This window comes from Cydia fagiglandana, chromosome 9, assembly GCF_963556715.1.
Source record: "Cydia fagiglandana chromosome 9, ilCydFagi1.1, whole genome shotgun sequence".
NCBI lineage: Eukaryota > Metazoa > Arthropoda > Insecta > Lepidoptera > Tortricidae > Cydia > Cydia fagiglandana.
The window spans coordinates 7,039,611-7,064,429 of NC_085940.1; the positions used below are offsets into that span (position 1 = coordinate 7,039,611).

The 24,819-nt window shown below is 38.0% G+C and overlaps 6 protein-coding genes across 6 annotated transcripts; 3 read left to right on the top strand and 3 right to left on the bottom strand.

Moving 5' to 3' along the window:
• Positions 1-283: 283 nt before the first annotated feature.
• On the top strand, positions 284-3,306 carry LOC134667611 (cancer-related nucleoside-triphosphatase homolog). The gene is made up of 4 exons (XM_063525041.1): positions 284-433; positions 504-760; positions 2,565-2,756; positions 3,124-3,306. The coding sequence occupies exons 1-4, from the start codon at positions 391-393 to the stop codon at positions 3,196-3,198; spliced, it is 567 nt and encodes a 188-aa protein (XP_063381111.1). The 5' UTR covers positions 284-390; the 3' UTR covers positions 3,199-3,306.
• Positions 3,307-5,436: 2,130 nt separating this feature from the next.
• On the bottom strand, positions 5,437-7,938 carry LOC134667230 (leucine-rich repeat protein SHOC-2-like). Its single transcript, XM_063524555.1, has 3 exons — positions 6,608-7,938; positions 6,311-6,411; positions 5,437-6,030 (listed from the first exon to the last, which is right to left on the bottom strand). The coding sequence occupies exons 1-3, from the start codon at positions 7,831-7,833 to the stop codon at positions 5,789-5,791; spliced, it is 1,569 nt and encodes a 522-aa protein (XP_063380625.1). The 5' UTR covers positions 7,834-7,938; the 3' UTR covers positions 5,437-5,788.
• Positions 7,939-8,477: 539 nt separating this feature from the next.
• LOC134667612 (uncharacterized) lies at positions 8,478-10,476 on the top strand. The gene is made up of 4 exons (XM_063525043.1): positions 8,478-8,684; positions 8,934-9,052; positions 9,300-9,454; positions 10,249-10,476. The coding sequence occupies exons 1-4, from the start codon at positions 8,543-8,545 to the stop codon at positions 10,418-10,420; spliced, it is 588 nt and encodes a 195-aa protein (XP_063381113.1). The 5' UTR covers positions 8,478-8,542; the 3' UTR covers positions 10,421-10,476.
• Positions 10,477-14,279: 3,803 nt separating this feature from the next.
• LOC134667615 (uncharacterized) lies at positions 14,280-16,842 on the top strand. Its single transcript, XM_063525046.1, has 4 exons — positions 14,280-14,542; positions 15,915-16,038; positions 16,253-16,279; positions 16,628-16,842. Exons 1-4 carry the CDS (start codon positions 14,461-14,463, stop codon positions 16,731-16,733), a joined length of 339 nt encoding a protein of 112 aa, XP_063381116.1. The 5' UTR covers positions 14,280-14,460; the 3' UTR covers positions 16,734-16,842.
• Positions 16,843-18,787: 1,945 nt separating this feature from the next.
• On the bottom strand, positions 18,788-22,056 carry LOC134667613 (uncharacterized). Its single transcript, XM_063525044.1, has 3 exons — positions 21,899-22,056; positions 21,059-21,300; positions 18,788-19,100 (listed from the first exon to the last, which is right to left on the bottom strand). The coding sequence occupies exons 1-3, from the start codon at positions 21,973-21,975 to the stop codon at positions 18,826-18,828; spliced, it is 594 nt and encodes a 197-aa protein (XP_063381114.1). The 5' UTR covers positions 21,976-22,056; the 3' UTR covers positions 18,788-18,825.
• Positions 22,057-22,946: 890 nt separating this feature from the next.
• On the bottom strand, positions 22,947-24,592 carry LOC134667614 (uncharacterized). The gene is made up of 4 exons (XM_063525045.1): positions 24,475-24,592; positions 23,918-23,995; positions 23,399-23,635; positions 22,947-23,130 (listed from the first exon to the last, which is right to left on the bottom strand). The coding sequence occupies exons 2-4, from the start codon at positions 23,988-23,990 to the stop codon at positions 22,976-22,978; spliced, it is 465 nt and encodes a 154-aa protein (XP_063381115.1). The 5' UTR covers positions 23,991-23,995; positions 24,475-24,592; the 3' UTR covers positions 22,947-22,975.
• Between the last annotated feature and the right edge of the window lie 227 nt (positions 24,593-24,819).

Below are 24,819 nucleotides of genomic sequence, written 5' to 3' on the forward strand. Positions count from 1 at the left end.
TCAATGGTGATACTAAAACTGTTGTTTGTAAAATATAGTTGGATTATACAATAGCACGCGTTCCATTCTACGAACATAATAGTTTTACTTTTGATGATAAAACATGAATAAAATTAGATTCTAATTTATCATAAAATGTCCTACATATATTATCACAAATATATAATAAAACGATAGGGAAGGGGCTAATAAATAAGTATGTATTCATTCGTGAATATTTAAGCAAAAAATATCATTGATTGACAGTTATCATATTTTCAAAAGTCAAGTTATTAAACGAAACGTCGGAGTCGGTACGTCGCCGATGTAAACAAAAGAAGAAACAGTGTTTTTACATTTATAAAATAAAATATAAATATAGGAGAACGCGGTGGAACTGGTAGAACAAATATGCCAAATAAATTAAAATATTTCATTTTAACCGGCGACCCGGGTTAAGTACATCGATAACCTCAATTTTCTCCACTAACAGCCTGAAATTTCTAACTAGATTCTTCTTACAGGAGTTGGGAAAACAACACTTACGAAAAAGCTTTGTGAAGCAATTCAAAAGTTGGGTACACAAGCTTCTGGTTTTTACACAGAAGAGGTTAGAAAAGACAGAATTCGTTTGGGATTTGACGTAGTGACATTGGAAGGAGAACGGGGCCGGCTGGCGAGAGACCAGAGCTTATTGACAGAGCCAGTGAAGTACAATGTTGGGAAATATGGAGTGCTGGTGCCCGAGTTTGAAAGTATCGCCCTGTATAGTATGAGGAAGGTCAGTAGCATGTAAATGTGTCTCAAATACATTGTAAAGGTTAAGCGCCACTTGCACCATCCCGCTAACTCAGGGTTAACCGGTTAAACCTGGATTTACCATGGTTACCAGCACAATGTGACACTGGGTTAGCAGTTTAACCTGTCAGTTTAAGTGTCACTTGCACCATTACTAACCCGGGGTAAACTGGTTAAACCTGCAATTACCGTGGTTGATGATTTGACACTGAATTAATAATTTAACCGCTTAACCCTGGGTTAGTGGATTGGTGCAAGTGGCCCTTACAAGTGAGATACATTGGGGTTCAAAAAACCGTGTATCATTAATAATGGTGGTGGTGTTACTTATGTCCATGGGCGACAATGACCGCTTCCCATCAGGCGGCTCGTCTGCTCGTTTGCTGCCTATTAAATAAAAATAAATGAGTGAGTGAATGAGTTCATACATCAATAATATATATATTATGTTGTATGATGAAGACTGAAGCTCAACTATTAGTACTAATTCTTACCCCCTCTGCATGGAAGTTTGTGTTTGTTAGGGGCAGGTTCCAATGCAGCCAACTGTATGCAGTCCTCCATGATTTTTACACATTTATTGAAAAACAAAGGCAAAATCAATCAGGGAACTAGGTCATATAGTTAATCATAATATATATTAATATTCATTTATTCATAACACAATACAATGACATGTTTAAAAACATATTGCGTACAAATTATTTAAAGTAACTATAAATATTTATTTTTAGGGTTCCATACCGAAAGGGTAAAAATGGGACGCTATCACTAAGACTCCACTGCCGTCTGTCTGTCACCGGGCTGTATCTCATGAACCGTGATAGCTAAACAGTTGACATTTTCACAGATAATGTATTTCTGTTGCCACTATAACAACAAATACTAAAAACAGAATATAATAAATATTTAAGTTGGGCTCCTATACAACAAACGTGATTTTATTGCCGTTTTTTGCGTAATGGTACGGAACCCTTTGTGCACAAGTCCAACTCGCACTTGGCCAGTTTTTTTTAATTATCTTGTCAAAACAAAATAAATATCTTAAACAAAAAAAAAAAAACACGAACAGGTCAAATATCACAACAAAAACCGTTTAAAAAAAATCTGGTTTAGTAAACAACTTTAAAATAATAATAGGGTAAATGCGTCAGTTCACCATCCAGTGCCTGTTTCCGTCCACTTGGCGTCGTTGCTACAAAGCATGCATGCATGTGCATGTTTAGTTGCTGTAGTTGCTACAAATCATGCATGCATGTGCATGTTTAGTTGCTGTAGCAAATACGCCAAGTGGACGGAAACATGGACGGTAAACTGGCGCAATGACCCAATTACGCTAAATACATGTACAGGCACATCTATGTACCAAACGCAGATACGTTTTTATCTGCGTATTGTACATGGCATCAGCCCAAGCGCAGTAATAAAAGGCAGGGTCGCCATGTAAGCGTATAAAAACTATTTGCCCTAATTGACTTTCCGTTTCATTTTTACAAACAAAAAGTTAACCAACACTATACTGCAAAACGTAATTCAAGACCAAAAAAGTAAGAAAATGTTGCCACTGCAATAATTTGTTTGTAAAATAGTAAATTCATTTTGATAAATAATCACGCTAAGGTAATTTATTCATTAGTAATTTTACTCTTACTATTTAAAAAAGTACTTTTATTTACTTATTTGTACATAAATACAAGACGCACTAGTAAAAAAGTGGCAACATTTCTTACTTTTTTTGGTCTTGAATTACGTTTTGCAGTTTACACTAAAGTTAGCCAATTTTTCAGCTATCCCCGCCATCGCTTCTAGTAATTGACGAGATAGGTAAAATGGAGTTTTTCAGCGCGCCTTTCAAATCCAAGGTGAAGGAGGTATTCAGCCCAGGCTCCGACTGCTTTGTTTTGGCCACTATACCTATTAGGAAGGTAGATCCGATAATCGAGTCTATAAGGAGTAATAAGGACGGGAAAGTTTGGGTGGTAAGTTGTCGTAAAAACTGTCGTTCTTTGTTGTACTTAGTATAAGAGTGTTTCTTTTCTAATGTAAGTATGTAAACACTATAGTAAGAAAAGAAAGGAATATTGGTTACATCAGATACAACATAAATGTGTAGTACGAAGGCGAACTTATCCCTAAGAGGGATCGCTTCCAGTTAACCTATACCTCAGGAGTAATTAAAAGCTATAACTAGAGTAATGTCTATTTCTATTAGAACATACACAACGTTAGCGATCAGCTCTATTTCTGGTGTTGACAGGAATACACTGGAAAAACAATACCCTCCCTTTTTTGTCAGTAAGGAAATAAAAAAAATGCAATATCTAATAAGGTATTTTTTTATTGCAGGTAACAAGGGAAAACCGGAACCACATTCAAGATGAAATATTAAAGGAAATGAAATTATCACTAGAGATTTCATAGTTATTGGAGGCATTGTTTTATGATAAGACCTACGATACAGTGCTTTATATTGTTAAATGACTTAAAATGACTAGGTAATTAATTACCTATTGTGTGACTGATACTTTAATAAAAGATTTTTTTGATTGTTAATTGACGTTTAATTTAATAAAACTTAAAATAAAAGCGCTGGTGGCCTACTAGCTGTAAGAGCATGCGCCTTTCCATCCGGAGGTCGCGGGTTCAAATCCCGGCTCGTACCAGTGAGTGAAGGAAAACATCGTAAGGAAACTGGACTAGTCCCAATAAGGCCTAGTTAACCCTCTTCCAAGGTCAGATGGCAGTCGCTTTCGTAAAAACTGGTGCCTACGCCAAATGTAATCGTTGTTAGATAGAGACAGACGGATATCAATATCACAGGTTTCTATAAAACGGCAAGAACTAGGAATATCAAATAATACACTGGAAATATTATTTTGAATACTTTTATTATAGTGAACATTGAACAAATATGCCAAATACTAAAAAAATATTTTTATGAAACAACCTTGGTGGCATAAAGCTACAGTGATAGTCAAAATTAGCTAAAGTAACACGCCAGTGTTGGGCGTGTAGCGCCAAAAAAATCTTATATTATACCTAAGTGCTATCACATTTGGTTGTCAACCTTACTGCTTCAAAATAAGGTTCATATTTGCTTTAAGTAAATCTTATGATATTAGAACCTAACACTTTTTCAAAAATACCTTAATCACGCCACACATTTTTTTATGCTGTTCACTTTTTCCTAATTCTGAATATCACTTTATAAAAAAAAAGCAACAAAAAAGGTAGTTATTTTATTAATATGCTACAGTGACTTGAAAGGTACCTACAATCATCATGAAAAATAATTTTGGGCCTTGTGCCATGTTACCCTACCTGCTGTGCGAGTTCTAAAAAGCTCGTGCCTCGTATGACTATACAATAACTTTAATGCATGCATGTATTTAAGTCTAATACTGCGTTTCCACCAGAGATGAGTGAGGATGCGTAGCTACTTAGCTAGGGATGTGTTTGTTAAGAACCAATAGACATACGCTGAGCGAGGAAAACAAATGAAGTGATTCTATTGGTTTTTATTAGTGTTCCGTATTTAAATAACATATCCCTCACTACGCATCCTGCACAACTCTGGTGGATACTCAACCTAAAAATATTGAAATAAAATGGTGGGTCTTCAATTTGCTTTTTTTGACTGAAGAATCGTCGTAACATGCAAAATAATACTTATTAAAAACCAATAGAAATATAAAACTTAACGTTAGTATAATATGAAGTAATAATACCTACCAAAACATTATGACGCGCGACTAATAAAACATCTCATTTTAGTCAGTCGTCAATCAATCTACAAATCAAATTATATGTATGTATGTATTACTTTCTTTAGGATAATATCATAATATGAGGATCATATGAGTGTACTTTCTATAGGATAATATGAGGATCATATGAGTGCCGAGCTGAAAGTCTACATGCTTCATGCTTAACTTAGCATGGTAGTGTAAAATATCTTATTGTATGTGCCAGTAAATTACTATTTAGTTTAGGACCTCAAATGCCGGAAATTGGCTGAAATATAAACATACAAAGTTATAAGTCCATGAAGTTAAAAAAATACTTCGTCGCCAAGTAAAATATTGTTTCAAAGATACTTTACCTACATATTATAAGGTAGAAGTAATAGTGCTCGACTCTGCACTAGATTCGACATGGGCACTTTATGTCAAAGTAATATAGGTTAAACTTGAACGGCAAAGATATTTTTTTATTAAAATTTGATCCTGGTCACTTTGACATAAAGTGCCCATTTGTGTACACTTCTAGTCTTCTATTGAACTCAGTTTTGAAGCCAGATATCCAAAAGGTATCATCAACTTGTGATACAAATAAATTGTAGTACCTAGTAGTCCTAGACTAGGACTGTACTAAGTACAGTCGCCATCAGATATATCGGAGCGGTCAAGGTGCTCAATCTGAAGACGCCTCTATTGTTAAGGCGTTAGAGTACGTGTTCAGATATTGTGAACACCTTGGCCGCTCCCATATATTTGATGGCGACTGTACCTATCTATTTAATCTTTTCGCAGCGTAAAATTGTTTAACTATCCTATCTATAATATTAATAACAATAAAACTATATGAAACTACACAACGGGACTTAATCGCGTATTTAAGTTTTACCTCCGACGTTTCGAGGACGGCGTTGTCCCCGTGCTTAAATACGCGATTAAGTCCCGTTGTGTAGTTTCATAATGTTAAATAATCGTGAAAGTTTAAATCAGTGTTTAACAATAAAACTAACAAACGAATAAGCTTTTTGCATACAAGATAAGGTAAAAATTTTACTATAATTCAGTTAGAATAAATAATATGAAGAGCTAAGCGTAAAACCCTTATTATTTTGAGCTTATAACTTATCACTGGCCCAACAGGCCTTAGTGTACTATATAAATTACAATATTTCTCACTTGGTTTTTAATCTTTCACATCTTGTTACTCAAAACCTCTCATGGTGTAACCTACATTTGCAAAAGGCTACATGGAAATAAGGCCTATAGTGAAAAGATCAACTATCATCCTCAGAATAATCATCAAACTGTCCATCAGATTCGTACTCCGGTGTCGGACAGCACATCACAGGCGCCGTGTGGTGGTCCGAAGGGCACAGGTTGCCATTGTCCATAGCTTTCTTTACGAACGATATCCAGTATGGCTTGCCTTTTGGGCGCTGGTACTGTATGTTGTATGGTTCCCAGTAGGAATCAGAGTCCCAATCTTCGGGGGAGCTGGGTTGTGCATTTCTTGGTTCTGAAAAATATATTTATGTTTTGAAGCTAATAAACTATTGTACATAGAAATAAACTATAGGCTAAAATATTTTTGCTTCCATATCAAAATAACTATTCCAAATTTCCAATCAATAGCTTCAGTAGTTCTTGAGATATTTAGCGATGTGACAGACGGACAGATTAACACCATAAGACACATGTTTCAGAGAATGCATTGTTACGACAATAATAAAATACCTCATTTACTAATATATAATAGATAAACTGCATATGTCAGTATATATCAGATCAGATCATACCTGCGTCTGAGCTACTTTTTTCATTTAAGCTTTTCATCAGTTCTTCATCATCAGTTGTGTCTGGAGAATGTTCACTCTCAGGGTGTTCCATTTCGAATTTTCTGCAACAAAAGTTATAACATTCAGTCATAATACGAAAAAATGGTACATACAATACAATACTCTGCTCACCTCACATACACGTAGTTTACAATAAATGTATAGTAACATAAACAAAGACAATAGAGGTAACAACAGGCGGTCTTATCGGTTTTTATGCATGCATAATTTTTAAACGGTAGTATAAAGGATGCCTACCTCCCGTTCAATCGGTCGGAGTTATGAAGTCTCAATTTCCCTCTCTTTTCTAAATAATCATCATCATCAGGCTCTTCAAAGTAGTTTTGTGCCAAATCAAGCTCTGGTATGTTCCTAATGTCTTCAGGGTACTCCGATATATTGTTGTCATACAAATCTAGGACCTTCAAGTTAGTGAGGTCCATTATGTTCTCAGGCATCATGCAAAGTTCATTGACCGCTAAGCACAGGGTGGTCAACTTTTTTAACTTGACTATATTATCAGGTACGTACAGTATGTTGTTGAAAGACAATATACAGATCTCTAGGTTTTCTAACTCGCAGAATTCAGTTGGTAACCCATTGAGGTTGTTTTGTGACAAATTTATTTCTATTAAGCCTTTAAACATGTTTATTTGTGGAGTGATAGTGTATATATGAGTATTAGTTAAGATTAGTCTTTGAATATCACAGCATTTGTTGAGCCCTTGGCATGGTAGCTCTTGCAGGTGGTTTGCAGCATAACAGCTCCAGTCCGGAGTTCCGACTACAAGGTCTTTTGCATTCGGGAAAGTGCCAAGGAATCTTAAGTACTTACCTAACCTACAATTATATAATGTTACATGCGTGAGACGAGTGTTGTATTGCAAAAGCTCATCAACATATCCATTTAACAATTCTGCTATGTGCATATTACAACTAATGTCTAATCTAGACAGATTCCTTGGAAATTCTAACCATATCCATAGTGGAGGGCACCTTAAGTCATTGCTGGAGACATTGAGATTTTCTATTTCGTGACAGAAGCTTGGAGTTTCGTTGCAATACTGTATTGCGTTGTGAGATATATCTAATACTTGCAATTTTTTATGGTCCATAACAACCTTTGGAACCTCATGAAGTTTATTGTGTGACAAATTTAGGCAGCGCAAACACGGTGGAAAAGTTGTGCCCTCGTCAATTTTTTCAAGGTTCTTCTTGCTGAAGTCTATTTCTGTAACGTTTTGAAAGTCTTCTGATATATGAAAATCAAACTTTGATAATCCATTAAGAATGTCCTTTGTTGCCTCTAGTTCATTTTTATTAGTAGTCTCCCTAATCTCATCAATGTCTTTCAGGTTTTTTTGGCTGGCGTCTAATTCTGCTGTGTTTTGCAATTTCTCTGATACGTTAAGTACCAATGATTTTGATATTCCATTGGGAATGTTTTTTGTCTGTTTACATTTATCCACAATGTTGTTATCCATTGTCCTTAAAATTACCGAGATTAATCAAAAGTACTTCATAATATTTAGTTTTCCAACGATGTTAAGTTTGTTTGGATAATTTCTGAAATATTTTGATATTTTGAGTCGATTTTGAGGTTATAATTATTATTTGACATTTCTGTATTTTAATTGCGGGAAGGTTAGGCAAAGGAAAGTTGCCATACAGTCAGTATAGTCTAACACGCCAACTTGTCAGTAGAAAAAGGCGCAAAATTCAAATTTTCTATGGGAAGACAACTTTTCGAGCCTATATTTTGAATTTTAATTTCCCATACGAGCGAATCGGTACGAGGCGTACCATTAATTATCAAACACCAAACTTGTTTGAGTTCGACTTGCAACGGCAAATACGAAGCACTAGTGCTTATCGTATTTAATGAGCTACTTAATTAATTATCGCTAATAATTGTCATAACATAATCTATCGTAAAATGGTCCTGTTATGTGTTCATGTTATGTGGCAAGTTTTACTTTAATCCCTATGTTGACCTGCACTGTGCATTAAAGTTACGTAACTTCTTATCAAGTTCCATGTTTTGTAATTCATCTTGATTTTGTAAACACCCTCAATGGCTACTTCCTTACACTACAAAGGAAACCAGCATAAACAGCAATATGTAAACATTTTCCACTTATACCGTAAAATTCTCCTATTACTTAGCAGTAGCTACGAGTGTTCGATTGTAAAATGATTGTCAAAAAACATTTCCTCGCGTTATGCTCGTGCATTTTAGTGGCAATAGTAGATGCTGGTAAAACCTCAGAAGAGGCTAAACCAGATATAGCTAGAGCAGTACCTAATATAGGGAAAACGAGACGAGCTAAAATGGGTAAGCGCTTAGAATGTTGTTTATACATTTGCTATGATGTTTCGATCAGGATATTATAATAATTTGTCATCGTATGTATCGCTAGTTGCATCGTAATAAAAAAGCTATTGTGATGACAGGGCCAGCGTAAAGAAAGTTGTAATGGCGTAAGAAAACTTTACTGACATAACTGACTAACTAACATAAGGATATCTGGGTAAAAACATTTCAAATTGCCTCGTACCTTTAACTATTTTTTTTCTTTTTTAGACGACAAAACTTCCATCGGCACTTTATCCAACGTGATAACTCAAATTCAAAATCTACCTAACATGGATTTGGGTAAAAGATTCAGGTCGCCGTGCAAAACAGGAAACCGATGTGGAAAGGTACTAGTAGATCCTTCGCTATCAGTAACATATATTATTATACTTTAGGCATTCAATAAACAAAAACGTATAATATACATACATGAAGTAAAATTCTATAAGCCTTGGACGTTCACATTAAGTCAACAACTAGTGATATGTGTTGGAAGTATTGTCAAGCTCTTGAGCACATTTTAAGGGCATTTGCTGAAACGCGCCTACTCTAGATTTTGCATACGACCTAATAGTACCTAACTATTCTAAACAGGTTATAAGAAGACTGATGGTGCCTAAGCTAGCGCAGCTGGAAAACACGATCATGGGCATCATGAAGGAGTTGGCCAAGATGCCGCCGGGAGCGCGGCTACCCGATAAGTTCACCAAGACCGAACCTATCAAACTGCTGCTGGACCAGAATTATAAGTGAGACTTGATGTACCTACTTACCAATTCTTGACAGTTAAAATTATACAGACGTTGTCGTTGCGTCTCCTCCGGGGGAGTTACGATGTTTACGACTTTAATTATTGCTGTCCAAGAGCAATTAGTAATTTCCTTGAAATGGAGTTACGAGGTTTGCGACTTAGGCCGACGCGTTGTTGACGTTGTTTGTTATTGTGTTGTAGTTGGTGTTGTCGATCCTTTTAACAAGAACTTAAAGGAGATATTAAAGGATAGACAACGTACATAGATAAAACGTCAATATGTCGCTGTATTAGCTTGTCTTCACCGACCTGAAGCTGCTAAAGTTGACTTTTCCCCTACTGTCATCGTGTCTGTCGGTGTACGTAATTCTGCAAGTCCTATGTCACCGTCGGGGGTCTGATTTTCGGGTACCTACTTACTTGCACAATTTTCTTACGTATTTTCTAGAAAAAGTTCTTATAGCATATTTCAGCAGCATATTTCATTATAAATTTAACTGGCCTACGAACTTTTATATCGAGAACTACATCACTTGAGTAGGTGGTACTAATAGTAAATTTTCTGTAATCTTGGGTCATTGAAGCTGAGGGGCTACCGCGAACACCGAAGTTCGCAAATTGTGGGCATCATCTTTCTCTGACACTCTAATTACGTCTTAATTGGAGTAAAAGAAAAAGATGCCCGCAAATTGCGTAATTCGGTTTTCGCGGTAGTAGACCTGGACTCGATTTCCTTCCAGTTGTTGTAAAATAATTCTTTTATACAAACTCCAAACCATTAATTTTTTTCAGGGAGGAAGTATGCACTGATAAACTAGAGACCTGCCTGAAAGAGGACAAACGACGCAAGCGCATACTGAAGAAATTGTTCTTTAAGAAGTACAACGGGCTAAGACAGGAACTTATTGGTTACGGAGGACGGCGGCTCTGGGGAGGGGAGGGCAATTTGTTCTACAGGAAGTAATTAGCAATGGGAAGAGAGACGAATGCTTCTGACGAATTAATGTAGTAATAAGTACCTATTGTTACTATTAATTAGTGTAGGTACCTAGTAATATTTAGTGTTTGTTTCAGTTGAAAGAGCAATAAATGTTTTTGCAGTATATTGAGTTTGAGTTACCTATCCCTTCAAATTCCTATTAATTATTTAGATCGTATTAAATCTTTAATCTTTCCCTTTGATTACCTAAAGTAAAGGCAGCTTTTTTAATAATCGTGTAATGGCTTTCTAGATAGTTTCTTATTTCTGTTATGTACCTAGAAAACTAGTTCTATAAAGAAGACGTGTCAAACTGTAAAGCAAAATAAGGCCCTATCTCACAGAAAAGGTATCCTAGAATACCTTGTCTATGCCCTATCCTCACCTCACCAGGGTAGGTACTACGAATTAGTACGAATTCAATATATCGATCAAATGCCGCTATGTAACGCAAATAACATGCCAACGGTGAGACGAGAGGCCCCTGAACAATATCCCTATTAGAGTCGGACCAATAAAAGTCTGCACTCTGCAGCGGATTTCATAGCCCACGCAGTGCAAGTGTCATTTATTCGTCATAATTTCATAGAAGTTTGACGTTTAGAATAACACTTTCACTGCGTGTGCTATCAAATCCGCTGCAGACTATTCTTGGTCTGACTCTACAATATTTGAGTGGAAGAGCAATACCGCGATGTATGAACCCTGTGACAATATCACTGTATAAATGACTACACGACGGTTTCCAGGACTCGTTCTAGGCTTTATGATTCGAGGTGCCGTGGGTTCAGCCAGCAAGACTTTTTTGAGAAATTGTAGCGCTTTTTAGATCATAATACGTTTGGCAAAAAATATGAATAGCAATCTCGAGACCTTTCTCTATACAATGCTATCATATAGTTATAGTGGAGATGCCATTTCGTATAGAAGCTACCTTATTTACGATTTTCGTAGGATTCGGTTAAATTGTGTTGTAATGTATGGGGAAGACAAACTAATTATAGCCAGCCTTTTATGAATGTAGTACCTTAGGGTATGGTGCTTTATGCACACTAGCGTCCCTTCCCCTCCCCATGAGTTTCGAATCCTAAGTAAAAACTATGTTATTTCGAATTTTAACAGTCTAATAAGTACATGAATATGGTGCATCATATAAAAAAAAATGAATATAACCTTTTTTATTAAGAATTCAATAAGGGATTATTTCTTTCATTGACACTTTTTTCCTAAAATGTATACATGAGTTGGACAACACACAACATACATGAGGTACATGTATGTACACAAGAATCACTAGGTATATATATATACAGGGTGGAAAGGCACGACGATCCTTCCCGGAAGTATTAGGTCGTTTAAGTGATACAGAGCAGATTGGTAATGGTAAGAATCGTTAATTGAGTAAAAAATAAAAATTCCAAATTTTCTACTTTTTAACTGTGGTGATAACCCTATAGCATGTGCACATGACGGCTAGATTAAGGATCTCCGTCGGGAAAGCTCGAGACTTTACGCTTTTTCCCGATCGTTGACAGAATCGCACTGATGTATGAATGACGCATAAATGACAAATAAATCAAAAGAATGCAAAAATATTACAAGCAATTTTATTACTTTCTTAGAGAATTACTTTTTGCCAATATTTAACACTATCTTCTCTTCACATACGGTGTTTAAATGTACCTCCGTGTCTTATAATGTACGCCGCAGCCCGCACCCGAGCCCGCGCACATTGCCCATGCCCATGCGATAGTGTATGCTCTTCGTCATTTTTCCTCCGCAGATTATCAAAAGCAGCAATTAGCCTTTAATGTCTCATTTCGTCCGCAGTTTCACATTCCGTTTGGTACACCATATCTTTTACACAGCTCCACAAATTTAAATAACCACAAGCATCTAACAACGGCATTTTTATTTGAAGAATATGACATTAGATAAGTAAAGTTCAATGACAATTTAATTTCAAACATCAGACGTCTTGTCTATTTCCTACCACGCATGAAGGTTTGTTAGTTAGGTATTTAAGAAGTATTTATTCTTGATTTATTCTTAGTATTTCATTTTTGCAAGTTCATTTGCAAAAATGAAATACTAAGAAATTCATCAAGCACAACCTACTTGTAATTTTTTATTATTTTAAATAGTTTCCAATTATTCGAAAATAATTTTGTGAACCGTGTTAAGAAACTAAAACCTTTTTATCAGTCAAGAAAACCAGAGATATTTATAAGACGATTGCGTACTTTTGAGTGGTTGTCAATGTCACCATTTGAACTGTCGTTTTAAACAATGTTGTGGTTAGTATTATTAATATTAAGGAATAACATAACTACTTACTTCATTCAAGTCTTGAACAAGTGGAAACACTAAGAAAGCGAAAATCCTGCAACGATTCTTACCGTGTTGTAAGCAGACCGAAGAATGGTCTAACCAACAAATTAACATAATTTCCTGTCGTATACTGATTGTTTACAAATAAGTTCATTGACCCTGTCAGCTGTTAGGGTTAGAACAAAGTAGTTTTTTGCATGGATGTTTAAAAGGCCATAATTTAGAAACGGTTGCCCACATTAACATAGTTTCTATGGAGAAAATATAGAGCTTAGGCTAAACAATCCCCCTTTTGCGGAAAGGATCGTCGTGCCTTTCCACCCTGTATATATATATGCCTTTAAGATTTGAGGAGTTCCCTCGATTCCTCATGGATGCCATCAAAAGAATTGGGTTTTGACAAAAACGGGACCAATCTGTAAGTATGCATATACATACAATCAAAAAAAGAATTTTCAAAATCGGTCCAGTAATGACGGAGATATGGAGTAACAAACATAAAAAAAATATACAACCGAATTGGTAACCTCCTCCTTGTAGTAGCCCTCTGTAGCCTCGTAGCCAGGCGATAATTGCGTAAATATAACAGATATCAGAAAACTTCCAATTGATATCGAAAGTGCGTTACCCAATGAGTAAAATTACATTAATAACTTTTTTTAAATAAAAGCAGAAATATCCCAAACATTAACTGCAATTCAAACCCCCCAATACATTTAGTACGACGACTCACCCCTCAAAAAACGTCGGTGTCGTAAGAGATAAAACTGCTTGAGATTCATTATTTGCGATAATAAACTGTAATAAAATAATAAAACTACCGTTTATGAAATAATAAATGTAAACATTTATTTTTAATCACACCGAAAATTTTAAGACAAGTTCATTTAGAAACATTTAAGAGGGCCCGTCAATGTATCGCACAAGAAGGGCGTCACTTCGAGCACCACCTGTAAAAAAAATTCACTTCCTTAAAAAATAAATGTTAGATTTATTATTTCATAAACGGTATTTTATTACAGTTTATTATCGCAAATAATGAATCTTAAGCAGTTTTATCTCTTACGACAACGACGTTCTTTGAGGGGTGAGTCGTCGTACTAAATGTATGGGGGTGAGGGGGGTTTGAAGTTAATGTTTGGGAATGGTTTGGGATATTTCTGCTTTTATTTAAAAAAAGTTAATAATGTAATTTTACTCATTGGGTAACTTTCGATATCAATTTGAAGTTTTCTGATATCTGTTACATTTACGGAATTATCGCCTGGCTACACTTAACGATCACACCCTGTAGATAGGTTAACCCTACGTAAGTAGGTTAGGTAGTAAATAAAGTAGTGGGGTATTAAGGTACCTAATTTAGTTGTATGACGGACTTGCATTATTCTGCTTCTGTTACAGCAGTCACGTGCTAGTTCTTATACAATATACTGTAAGCAAACGAAACTGTTTGCAAACATGTTTTCCTTTTAACGTTTAAACACTCGGTATTTTGCAAACTTCTACTTTTGCCAGGAAATATCCGATTCAGTAGAACCTAATCGTTTCTACGTTTAACTGGTCAAGTTTACAGCTTAAAGAAATGACTGAAATCATATAAGTTTAACCACGGAGTTTGAAAGCGAATACTATAATAAGAACTGAGTAACTTAAAGATTTTATATCAATATTAATTTAAAAATATAGTGTTTAAAATGAGTGAAACAAAGTTAAAGTTACAAATCGTCTTAATAGTTTTAAGTATAGTTTGGAAAGGTCTTCATGCGGTAGATGACTGTAAGTATTTTTAAAATACAAGTTTTAAGCATTGCTGTTATATTTCAAGCGTATCAATAGGTACTACTTAGTTACTCATGTCTATACCTTTACAACTAGGCATAAACCTTAGCTCCAACATTAAGCTCTTCAGCACACGAGGCGTGGCGTGAGCGTCGCGTAAGCATGGCGTAGGGTTTTGGGCACCAGGCGTCGCGTAAGCGTGAACGCTCTGTTGGCATAGGTACAAGTTCTTCACGCTTACGCCTGTCGTAATGACGACAGGGATCCCATACGCTACGCTACGACTACCCTTTGTGTGCGGACTAATTTGAACTAAGTATAACGTACAGTATATTATAACGTAGGCTACGTAGCGCTCTCGTTCCACGCGCGCACGACGCTCACGCCTACGCCTCGTATGCTGAAGGTCTAAGTTTAGTACCTACCTTTTACAAACTCGTTTCAACTAAAATTCTGCGGCAAGTGCCATCTGAAAACCATTCTCTCAACAGGATCTCATGTTGAAAACACTGGAAGCTCTTTTGCGCTTTGGAGTCGATAGGTGATTACAATTAGATACCCGTTGTCCGATTTAATTCTTTTCACCACACCAGCTTAGAAAGGCTTACTTTGCACTTCAAAAACTGATAGCAAAGTTGCATTTTATTCACATGTGAGGCAAAGTAATCAAATGCAAATTTTGAGTTGTCTTCTTATGTTTACTGGTAGGATTGACTTTTAAATGATGATTTTGGATGATAAATATTTAATAATACTCATTTGGATTCGATTTGGTTTGATTTTGTTTGATATTTTACATTTAATATTTGCTTCAGGTTGGTGTGGTGAAAAATTTTGTGTTTCACTCGGGGGCAAATTTTGTTTAACCCTCGTGTTTTGAAACCTTCACAACGCTCAAGATTCCATTTTTCGAACCACTCGCTACGCTCGTGGTTCAATTTTGGAATCTTTCGCTTGCTCGGGTATCAATATTAGCACGAGCGGTTAAACAACAACTTTGCCCTCTTGTAAAACAAATAACTATTTACTTTCTAGGACAGGTGGGAAATATTGTTCAGATTGTTAACCTACAGTTTATCTAGACACTAATTTAAGCCAAAGGCCAACAATGCAATGCCATAATTATTATAAGCAGACAGCTCTACATGACCATTTGGTAAAAGTTTATGGCAATTTGCGACACCTAGTGAGATGCGTTATTGAGTCAATACCTACTTTAACCTCTAGCCACCCAGAAGTCAAAGCTTGCCAATGAAAATTCAACTTTGACTTGTCAAAAATAAGATTCAAATTAGAAAGGAACAGGAGACCTTTTTATAGGTCTCTGGGCAGCTAGAGGATAAATTTGACCGACCAATGAATGTTGCAGCACTGCTGTTCAGCGTGACCCGTCCACCACGTTACTTCGGCATTCTGCAAGATCACCGCGGACAGCCGCTCTCCGTGGAAGTCTCCGAGGAGTACATGGACCAGGACTACATAGCCACTAACAGGTGACTGACACACACACACAGACACACACATACAAACACACTGTTATGCGATTGACCAAAGGAACATGACATTACCCTCACATGTCCTACTTAACTTTTAAAGACTAGGGCTGCATTCATAGGTCCAGTACTTTACTCTGATCCCTTCATGTATGATTTGATTAGTCGTATAAAAGGTGACACATTCTAACATGCTGATTTTCTTTTATTTCAGGAAGAGGCATAAGATGAATTGGAACAAGTGAGTACGATGATGAAAGATTGATCTAGCCAGATTTGGTTGGTAGGATAATCCTTTTCAGGCTTCTGTTATCAAGTTATTGTTGTCTTTGCTTTTACAAATTAACATTTCCCTTGGCAAACGAGTATAACGTACGTCATCATTATCATCATCATCATATCAGCCAGAGGACGTCCACTACTGGTCATAGGCCTCCCCCAAAGAGTGCCACAATGACCGGTCTTGCGCCACCCGCATCCAGCGGACTCCCGCGACCTTTACAAGGTCGTCAGTCCAGCTTGTGGGGGTTCTACCCACGCTGTACCCCAATATAACTGTACCCCAGCAATAAAATGGTGTCATTTTCAGGAACCCCATGGACATCGAAGACTTCGATGACGATGAAACAGAAGAAATCTTCGATGACAAGGACAAAGATATCAAAGTGCCCAACTTGCAGGCTGGTCCAGTGTAGGAGCGTGTAATATTTAAGGCCAACATGATAGCCTTGTTTTATTGTAGTAAACATCTGTTTTAGATGATACAATAACATCATTGTTAGTTTTCTGCAGTTATATACCTCTCCCACCTTCGTCACCGGGCACGACGTTCTCCTGCCAGCTATCGGCCGGTCGCATTAGACTTACCTACAAGTCATTTGCGGAAGTGCCGCACTTTTATGGACTCTGAGCCATCATTTTATTGATGTACGGGCTGATGATACCTCCTCCCCGCCTTTGTTCCTCATCGCTGAGGGTCTTGAAATCCCCGTGGAATCAGCTTCCCTTTGACAGTGTCCAGCCATCTGAGCCTGTTTATTGGATGTCCAACCAACCCAGCAAGGTTAATCTGCCCAACTTGTTGGGCTATGGCCTCTAACGCTACGTCTTACGTAGGGGAAGAACGCGCGAACGCGGCGCGGCGCGGCGCGGCGAAAGCGGCCGCCGCCGCGCCGCGCCGCGCCGCGCCGCGCCGCCTGACATTCGCGTGCAAATCGCGCCGCACCGCGTTCGCAACGAGATCGCTTACGTAGGACACTTCTATGGGCATCAAAGGATTGATTTCGCCGCGCCGCGCCGCGCCGCGTTCGCGCGTTGTTCGCCTACGTAAGACGTAGCGTTAGTCGTTTGCCATCAACCTTGCCAATAACGATTTGTTCAAGATTGTGGCCTTCTTTCCTGCGGCGGTAGCACGGTCGCATTTTTATCGCTTGTCACCATGCCTGCCACGTTCTAACAAGTATGTAAGTGCGAAAGTGACGGGCATAGTGATAGAAATAGGCGATTAAAATGGAACCATGTTGCGCCCGCCGGCTATGTGAGCATAAACCTCACAGTAGACAGATGGTAGAGAGCCTGGTTTTGATGTTGAGTCCGCAGTTATATATATACAGTTATTACATTTACATGGTTTTTCTTTCAACCTTTAACTCAGTACAGTTTAAAACAGTGATAAAGAGTAAACACGCAGCATATCTATTTAGAATTATAAAACATAAGATTTGTCAAAGTTAGATAGCTAATATTTAGTAGGTATATAAGTACTTTATAAGTATATTAAGCATCAGATACCTATTTATAAGAATATGTGTTCTTAAACTAATCCTGTTGTATTGCGAGATGTGTGAGTAATAAAAATGTATGAAGAATTGTTGAATAAATGATTAGATGAAGGTTTCCCAATCTTTTTAGTAGTACCACTACCTTTATATACCGTGATCTTGTTATCATTGACCAAATTGAAACATAAGCAAGTGCGTGAAAAATAATAATACACGTGTTTTTGCTTTTAATATCACCTAGTACATTTTTTAAAAGAAATAGTACCACACAGTTGTCTCAAAAACCTCTAACTTATCCTATGCCTCTACTTTCATTCCTTCCGATCGGCGAGCGCACGCGCATACAGTATTACCCCGAGTCAAAGTCAGCGAGCGACTGGGAAGCCAAGTAGGTATGTAGTTTGTTTATTGGTTTGAACTGTAAACTACCCTCGTTTATGAAATGTATGTAGGTATCTATTAGGTTTGTTTACATCTGACGTATAATTAAATAATTATAACAGGGTAAAAGCACACTTCACGAAAAATACTTTTATGATAGTATAAAAAAAATTAAAAAATTAATTGCTGCCTAATTTTTCCGGAAAGAGAATCTATAAATTGGTCAAAGATAACAAAACTATCCTGTATGTCCTATCTTTTGCGATTCCCTATTTAATGAAGTTAACTTTAATCATTAACATTCCGTTCCCAATACTCCTTGGGAATCCCGGGGATAAATGCATTATGTATATTTATTTATTTGCCAATTTTATTAACTTTGAGAAAAGCCCATGGCGCATACAAAAATAAAACAACATAGGTAGTAAAAATATTTAAGATATATTATTAACAAACAGTACAAAATTATAAAATAGCTCGTCTCATTACTACCGAACCTAAAATTGGATTTAAAATATAATAAATTAACAAGCAACTGTGGGCGGATTTTCGCAAAATGTCAGCCACGTGTTGCGTAAGTGAGAATAAAGCGATATTTCATTTCAGAGCAAGAATAATCGCCAAATTAATTAATTTGGTCCGGATCTTGATAAATTTTGTCGTCATATACATCCATCGGTGGTTGCTGAGGATCCAAGGCCTGGACAGGCACTCGGGCCATCTCGAGCGACTCTTCGGAGTAGTCGCTGCTCGAACCCTCCGAGTATTGCTCGTTCATGTGGTCCTGGTAGATCTTCTCACAGTCGTTCAGCGCCGGAGGTTTGGTCGGGTGATAGCCTAAAGCCTGTATAGTACCGACAGTGAAGTACGGGACTTGGGTCGTCACTTCGAAATGTTTTACTGGGGAAAAATAATGAGTATTTAAATTCAGTTATATAAAGCTGTAAGATGAGAGATAAGATGTTAATGAGATGAAGAACAGTCTGCGCTAATGTAGATTGAGCTGGGAGGGATTTAACTATTTTATAGAACATAATAAATATATCTAGCACGAATAGTAACCCTCATAAGTAGTTAAACCCGGTTATAGGGCTTATTTTTTCTTGTTTTTAGGGTTCCGTACCTCAAAAGGAACAAACGGAACCCTTATAGGATCACTCGTGCGTCTGTCTGTCCGTCTGTCCGTCTGTCACAGCCAATTTGCTCCGAAACTACCGGACCAATTAAGTTGAAATTTGGTACACATATGTAAGTCTGTGACCCAAGGACGGATATGTAACGTCAACAAATGAATTTTAAACATAAGGGCTACTTTTGGGGGGTAAACGATAAAATTAAAAAACAAAGTTTTGAAAACTATATCGTGTTACATATCAAACGAAAGAGCTCATTTTGGGAATCTCAAATATATTTTTGTTATAAATTTACGATAAAATTTTTAGAAGTTATTCAAGAAAATAGACAAAAATGACCATTCCCCCCCCCTCTATCTCCGAAACTACTGGGTCTAAAATTCTGAAAAAAATACACAAAATAGTCCTTTATCTAAAGATGACAGGAAAACCTATTTGAAATCTAGAGTCAAGCGTGAGTCGGATTTAAGAACATAAATGTGGTTAACGTTTTTTTAGGGACACAGCCGCAATGGTTTAAGTGAAACGTGATGTAGACAGCTATTGCGAAGGCCATAGGCCGATATCCGCATAAGGCCGAAGGCCCGAAGCGTCCCAAAGTGGCGTTCCTTTAGCTTCAAGCGTGAGTCGGACTGAAGACAAAAAATGCGACTAGGCTGTAACTGGCACATAGCCGCAATGGTACTTGTAGTACAGTCAACAGCAGAAGTTGTTCAAAATTACCTTGACATGCTCTTATTGTCTTAACTATAATGTAGCGTCCAGATCATTTTAAACCACTCACCCGCTTAGCAACTTCTGTTGCTGACTGTACTGATTGATTAGGTTACTATTGTTACGTGTTTGAAAAAAGACTAGGTATACAGGGTGGCTAAAAAATAAACTAAGTGTATTCCCGTTGCCAACGTGCAACCCTGAAATCGCGAGGAAAAATTTGGCTGTTTCATACATTTAGGCTGGTCCGTTTTCTATGGGAGGATACTTCTTTTTTCGCGATTTCGGGGTTGGTCCCATACTAAAAGTCGCTCAGTATAATCCCAAAACCTCCCTGGCTACGGAAATACACTTTTATTTTTGGCCATCCTGTAGGTATTATCTCTCTTCGGCCTTCGCTTTTAAAACACTTTCGAAAGTTGTAGGAAGCGCGACCCGTCGGACGCTCGAGTTTTCACTGTTTTCAGCTCTACGCATTTGGACACTTGTACTATTGTTCGGCATTTAATCTTCAGAGATGTAAAGATATAAGCCACCACACCAGAAAACTTCATGTTACATCTGGTTTTAGATTGACCCATTCGGGTTTTTCAAGACGTTTCACGTACAAAAAAATGTTGAAAATTATGTGATGTACGGAACCCTTGAAAGGCGAGTCCGACTCGCACTTGACCAGTTTTTTAGGCTAGAATCGTGTATTTTTTAAATCTTGACCGTTAAAGGGTTAAGGCTAGAAGATGGATTGTGAACAAATCCCTTAAATATTCAGATAGGTACATACATGAATAAATAAATAAAGGTTTTGGTCTGAACTCCTTGAGGTTACAAACTCTTTCTCCTTCGTTGTAATTAATAAGACACACTTTCTACTACTTATATTGACGACTACGAGCTTTTTTTCCATTGGATCGGAATCAACCAAATGGGAGTTATTTAGAGTATGTATAATAATATTGCCGATTTCGCGAATGCCAATTGAGAAAATACATTGTCTTTAGAACAAATCCTTACTGTCAATATGATCTGGTATAATAACCGTAGCCACAGTCTTCTCGTTATGGTCGTCATAGTAGTCTCCAATGATTTGGACCGTGGCTTCATCGACGACGTTATGCGACCATGGTGTCGGCGAGCAGTCCTCAAGATGGCGACGCCCGTCTGGGTGAACGTGAGCGCCCAAGGGAGGAGGGATCTCCGTCAGCGGCACGAATTTTTTGACAGCGTGAGGGCCCACTGGCTTTACATCGATCAATCTGCAGGGAAATTAAGAATTATATACATACATATAATCACGCCTATTTCCCGGAGGGGTCGGCAAAGACCACGGATTTCCACTTGCTACGATCCTGACATACCTTTCGCTTCCTTCACATTCATAACATTCCTCATACACGCTCGCCGGTTTAGGGTGCTCTTGACTTGGCCTTTCTTCAGGATTTCCCCGATCTGTTCAGAGAAAGTCCGCCGAGGTCTACCCCTTCCAACTCCCACTTCCACTTCTCCCTCATACACTCTCTTTGTCAGCCTTCTTTCACTCATTCTTTCCACATGCCCAAACCATCTCAACATACCTTTTTCAATTTTTGTCACTACATCTATGTACATTCAGTCCACACTTTTCCCTTATCACACTGTTCCTAATTCTATCTTGCAATCTCACGCCACACGCTGCACAATGCAAATATCAAGTCTTCAACTGCCGTATTATTCACATTTCGTAAAACAATCACTCAACTGGCCGGTGAGGGGAAATCGACTCTAACAAAAATTTGTCTTTACTAGTTATTAATGACGGACAATTTTGACACTCTTAACCTATATAAGGTTGTATAAATTATATATTTTACTCACTTGTTCAATAAAGCACTTTTCCTTATCACACCCGCGACGTACACCGCCTGCAGCACCAGACAAACTATCACCTTCATTTTCAGTCACCAGCGGACTAGCATAACCAATGTGCTTGATTTTCATACAGTTCTTATAGAGCTCTATAATGTTATTCCCATCGTATTGCTTAAGGTAAACCAGGATATGTGTAATCTGCGATTACGAATAGTTGTATGAATCTTGAAGTTAGATTAATACTGGATCAACCGAGGTGCGTTGTAAGCGGTGGAATAAGAGCTGTTATCTAAATCTTGGACAATGATCGGAGTAAGCATTGTTGCAGTACAATACAACAGGTGTATGGTGTAGTTTTATTGTGTCTTATTTAATCGATTCGGTTCGATGAGGCAAGTTCACGACTAGAATTCTCAAGAGTTTGAGAGGAGTTTAATAAAACTTCAGTATGTGCCTCGCACGTCTATTGATGATTTGGAATAAGAAAAGATTAAAATGCTTAAAATGGCAAGGTTCTCGCTAATCTTCCCTTATTCAAATAATTATTTTCTATCAGTCCTCCTGGTGCAACCTTGCAAGAAGGCGTTTCTCGCCGGGATGGACGCTGCGGGTCTTCGGTCGTAAGCGCAGTTCGGCCCCTCAAATCTTACTGTTGGCAGGCGTGGCTCACACCGCGATTTCGTCGCTTTACTACAGGTAGCTAAAAGTCCATCCGTTCGACCCCAATTTTGGGGTTTGCCATAAGCCGCGCGTGGCGCTGTCGCCAACTAGCGGCCATATCGCTATTAGCGGCTGTGCTTATCGTGACAGACGCCTTTTGTTAGAGAGTGAGTCTTCTGTACCTAGTACTATTATTTATTCTGTGATGTTGGGGGTGTGGTCCGCCGTTCTGTCTTAATTAATTTTATTTTTATTTAGTGGCACACCAATGACACCATACGATAAGTTATATAGTTCTTTATGGGATGACAGCTGCCGCCGCTACATTTAACGTTGACAAACGCTTTTACCGGCCCTTAAAAGCTAAATAGAAATGAAGACAAAGAGTATATAATATAGTTTATTGTTAACGTAGACATTCTCTTAGTAGAATCTGTTCTTCTTCCCCTTATAGATGACAGGGTCTAGGTGCCACGTATTGTTGCCGCCGCAGGAGATCAGTGTGTAGCAACCGCCGAACACGATAGGCGGGTCCGTGTCGGGGACGCAGATGTTGTCCTGACAGAACGTTGCTGTGCCTGTAACAGTGACATAGGTTATTCAATAGCTCTGTCAGAAGATGGGGCTACTTTGATCGCCATATCTTTTTAAAGGCGCCCACAGATTACCAGTGGCGTAGCGTGAATCTATCTGTAGGCGAAGTCGCATCTGCGAGACCCTTTTCTTTCAATATGCCCCACCTAGCTACGCCACTGCAGATTACCAGTTCGCCGGACGATATCAGCCTGTCAGTTGTTCGGAACTGTCATCTTTTGCGTTTAACTAAAAATGGCGTTAAGCACTTACCAACATAGCCAGTCGGCCGCGCCTGTCGCTTATTCTTCACATAGTCCACCACAGCCTTCGCCAAAGCATAGAAATGCTTGCTGGCCTTATACCTCATCTTCGCCAGCGCGGAATCGCAATCGGTCTTGTCGGCTCGGCAATGGTATACCATGTTCTTAGTGTTGGCTTTTACCATCTCTTCACGGAGCACTTGGTATTTGTTGTCCGTGGACAGCATTTGGGCGAAACGGACGTTTACTGATAGAATTATTGTTTTGATTATAACATAAATACGAGTATGGAATTATTGTTTTAATTATAACATAAATATGGAATTATTGTTTTAATTTAAACATAAATTAAATGAACACGAGTTGCAAATTACCGCACATGTATTGTATTGTACAACGTTTTACATATGGCCCTTAAAATTTTTGACATAGACACATATTGTCCTTAATCTCGCCCGAGGGCTGTAAAGTAGTACCATATGTAAAAAATATTAAGTGTAGTAGTATTCAGGTATTATGTGATACTTACATCCGGCACCGACAAGATACCCATCTCCTCGTCCAATGTAAAATAGCACCAAGCAAATTACAGCCACTCTCATTTTACCTGAATACAGGGTGGAATTTAAAACGTAGGTAATCAGACAGAACAAAGCACTAAGAATTTAAGAGAGTTTTGGCCAGCCCACACTAGCGTCTCCAGAGCGTCGGCGTCTAGTCAACTCTATGGCTGTTGCTCGACGCTACGTCGGAGCAACTGCGCAGCGACGCTATTTTCCATACAGCTGGCTGACTAGACGCCGACGCTCCGGAGACGCTAGTGTCCACCTCACACTTTGATAAACTTTGTAGCATCTAATATATTTAGGTACCTTTTCCACATTTTTACACACACACATGGAAATGTATGTGTGTATGTTTGGTAGGCTGTCGTCGTTAACAGTATTGGGAATTGGTTATGTTTTTTTTAAACAGTTTAAAGACCTGTCTTGTTCTTATGTAATTATTTAGATTTTAGAACATAATTGGAATAGCGGTCAATAATAAAGCAGGAAAAGCCGGAAAAGGTCATTTCTGATTACCTACCTGTCAGATATACGTCACTCCGTATATAAAATATAATAAACTACCGTAGACACCCGCACCTAAAACCAATAGACCTGAACTACTAACAAGCGCAGCCAAATGACCAATTAGTTGGTCAGTTACACCAATAGTTTATTGCCAGTAAAAATCTTAACGACTGAAAGGTGTTAAATTAGGAATGTAACTAAAGGACGACATGTTACTCTAAGCCGAGCCTGAGCCGTGACGTGACCGACCCGGGCCCGAACTGGGTCAAACACAAAACTGTGTTCGCGCCTTTCCTGTAGACATACACAAGAGTTAAGGGCTATAAAGGTTAATTTTCTTATTTAACCCTTATCCACG

Coding starts and splice junctions, on each gene's coding strand:
- LOC134667611 (XM_063525041.1), top strand. CDS start 391: ATGCCAAATAAATTAAAATATTTCATTTTAACCGGCGACCCGG. Junction 434..503: donor CATTTTAACCGGCGACCCGG/GTTAAGTACATC, acceptor TTCTTCTTACAG/GAGTTGGGAAAACAACACTT. Junction 761..2,564: donor CCCTGTATAGTATGAGGAAG/GTCAGTAGCATG, acceptor CCAATTTTTCAG/CTATCCCCGCCATCGCTTCT.
- LOC134667230 (XM_063524555.1), bottom strand. CDS start 7,833: ATGGATAACAACATTGTGGATAAATGTAAACAGACAAAAAACATTCCC. Junction 6,412..6,607: donor TCCGACCGATTGAACGGGAG/GTAGGCATCCTT, acceptor CTTTTGTTGCAG/AAAATTCGAAATGGAACACC. Junction 6,031..6,310: donor AAAAAGTAGCTCAGACGCAG/GTATGATCTGAT, acceptor TATATTTTTCAG/AACCAAGAAATGCACAACCC.
- LOC134667612 (XM_063525043.1), top strand. CDS start 8,543: ATGATTGTCAAAAAACATTTCCTCGCGTTATGCTCGTGCATTTTAGTG. Junction 8,685..8,933: donor AACGAGACGAGCTAAAATGG/GTAAGCGCTTAG, acceptor TTTCTTTTTTAG/ACGACAAAACTTCCATCGGC. Junction 9,455..10,248: donor CTGCTGGACCAGAATTATAA/GTGAGACTTGAT, acceptor AATTTTTTTCAG/GGAGGAAGTATGCACTGATA.
- LOC134667615 (XM_063525046.1), top strand. CDS start 14,461: ATGAGTGAAACAAAGTTAAAGTTACAAATCGTCTTAATAGTTTTAAGT. Junction 14,543..15,914: donor TCTTCATGCGGTAGATGACT/GTAAGTATTTTT, acceptor TGAATGTTGCAG/CACTGCTGTTCAGCGTGACC. Junction 16,280..16,627: donor CATAAGATGAATTGGAACAA/GTGAGTACGATG, acceptor TGTCATTTTCAG/GAACCCCATGGACATCGAAG.
- LOC134667613 (XM_063525044.1), bottom strand. CDS start 21,975: ATGAAGGTGATAGTTTGTCTGGTGCTGCAGGCGGTGTACGTCGCGGGT. Junction 21,301..21,898: donor AAAAGTGCTTTATTGAACAA/GTGAGTAAAATA, acceptor ATTTCCCTGCAG/ATTGATCGATGTAAAGCCAG. Junction 19,101..21,058: donor TATACCAGATCATATTGACA/GTAAGGATTTGT, acceptor ATTTTTCCCCAG/TAAAACATTTCGAAGTGACG.
- LOC134667614 (XM_063525045.1), bottom strand. CDS start 23,990: ATGAGAGTGGCTGTAATTTGCTTGGTGCTATTTTACATTGGACGAGGA. Junction 23,636..23,917: donor GTATCTTGTCGGTGCCGGAT/GTAAGTATCACA, acceptor TAATTCTATCAG/TAAACGTCCGTTTCGCCCAA. Junction 23,131..23,398: donor GCGGCCGACTGGCTATGTTG/GTAAGTGCTTAA, acceptor TCACTGTTACAG/GCACAGCAACGTTCTGTCAG.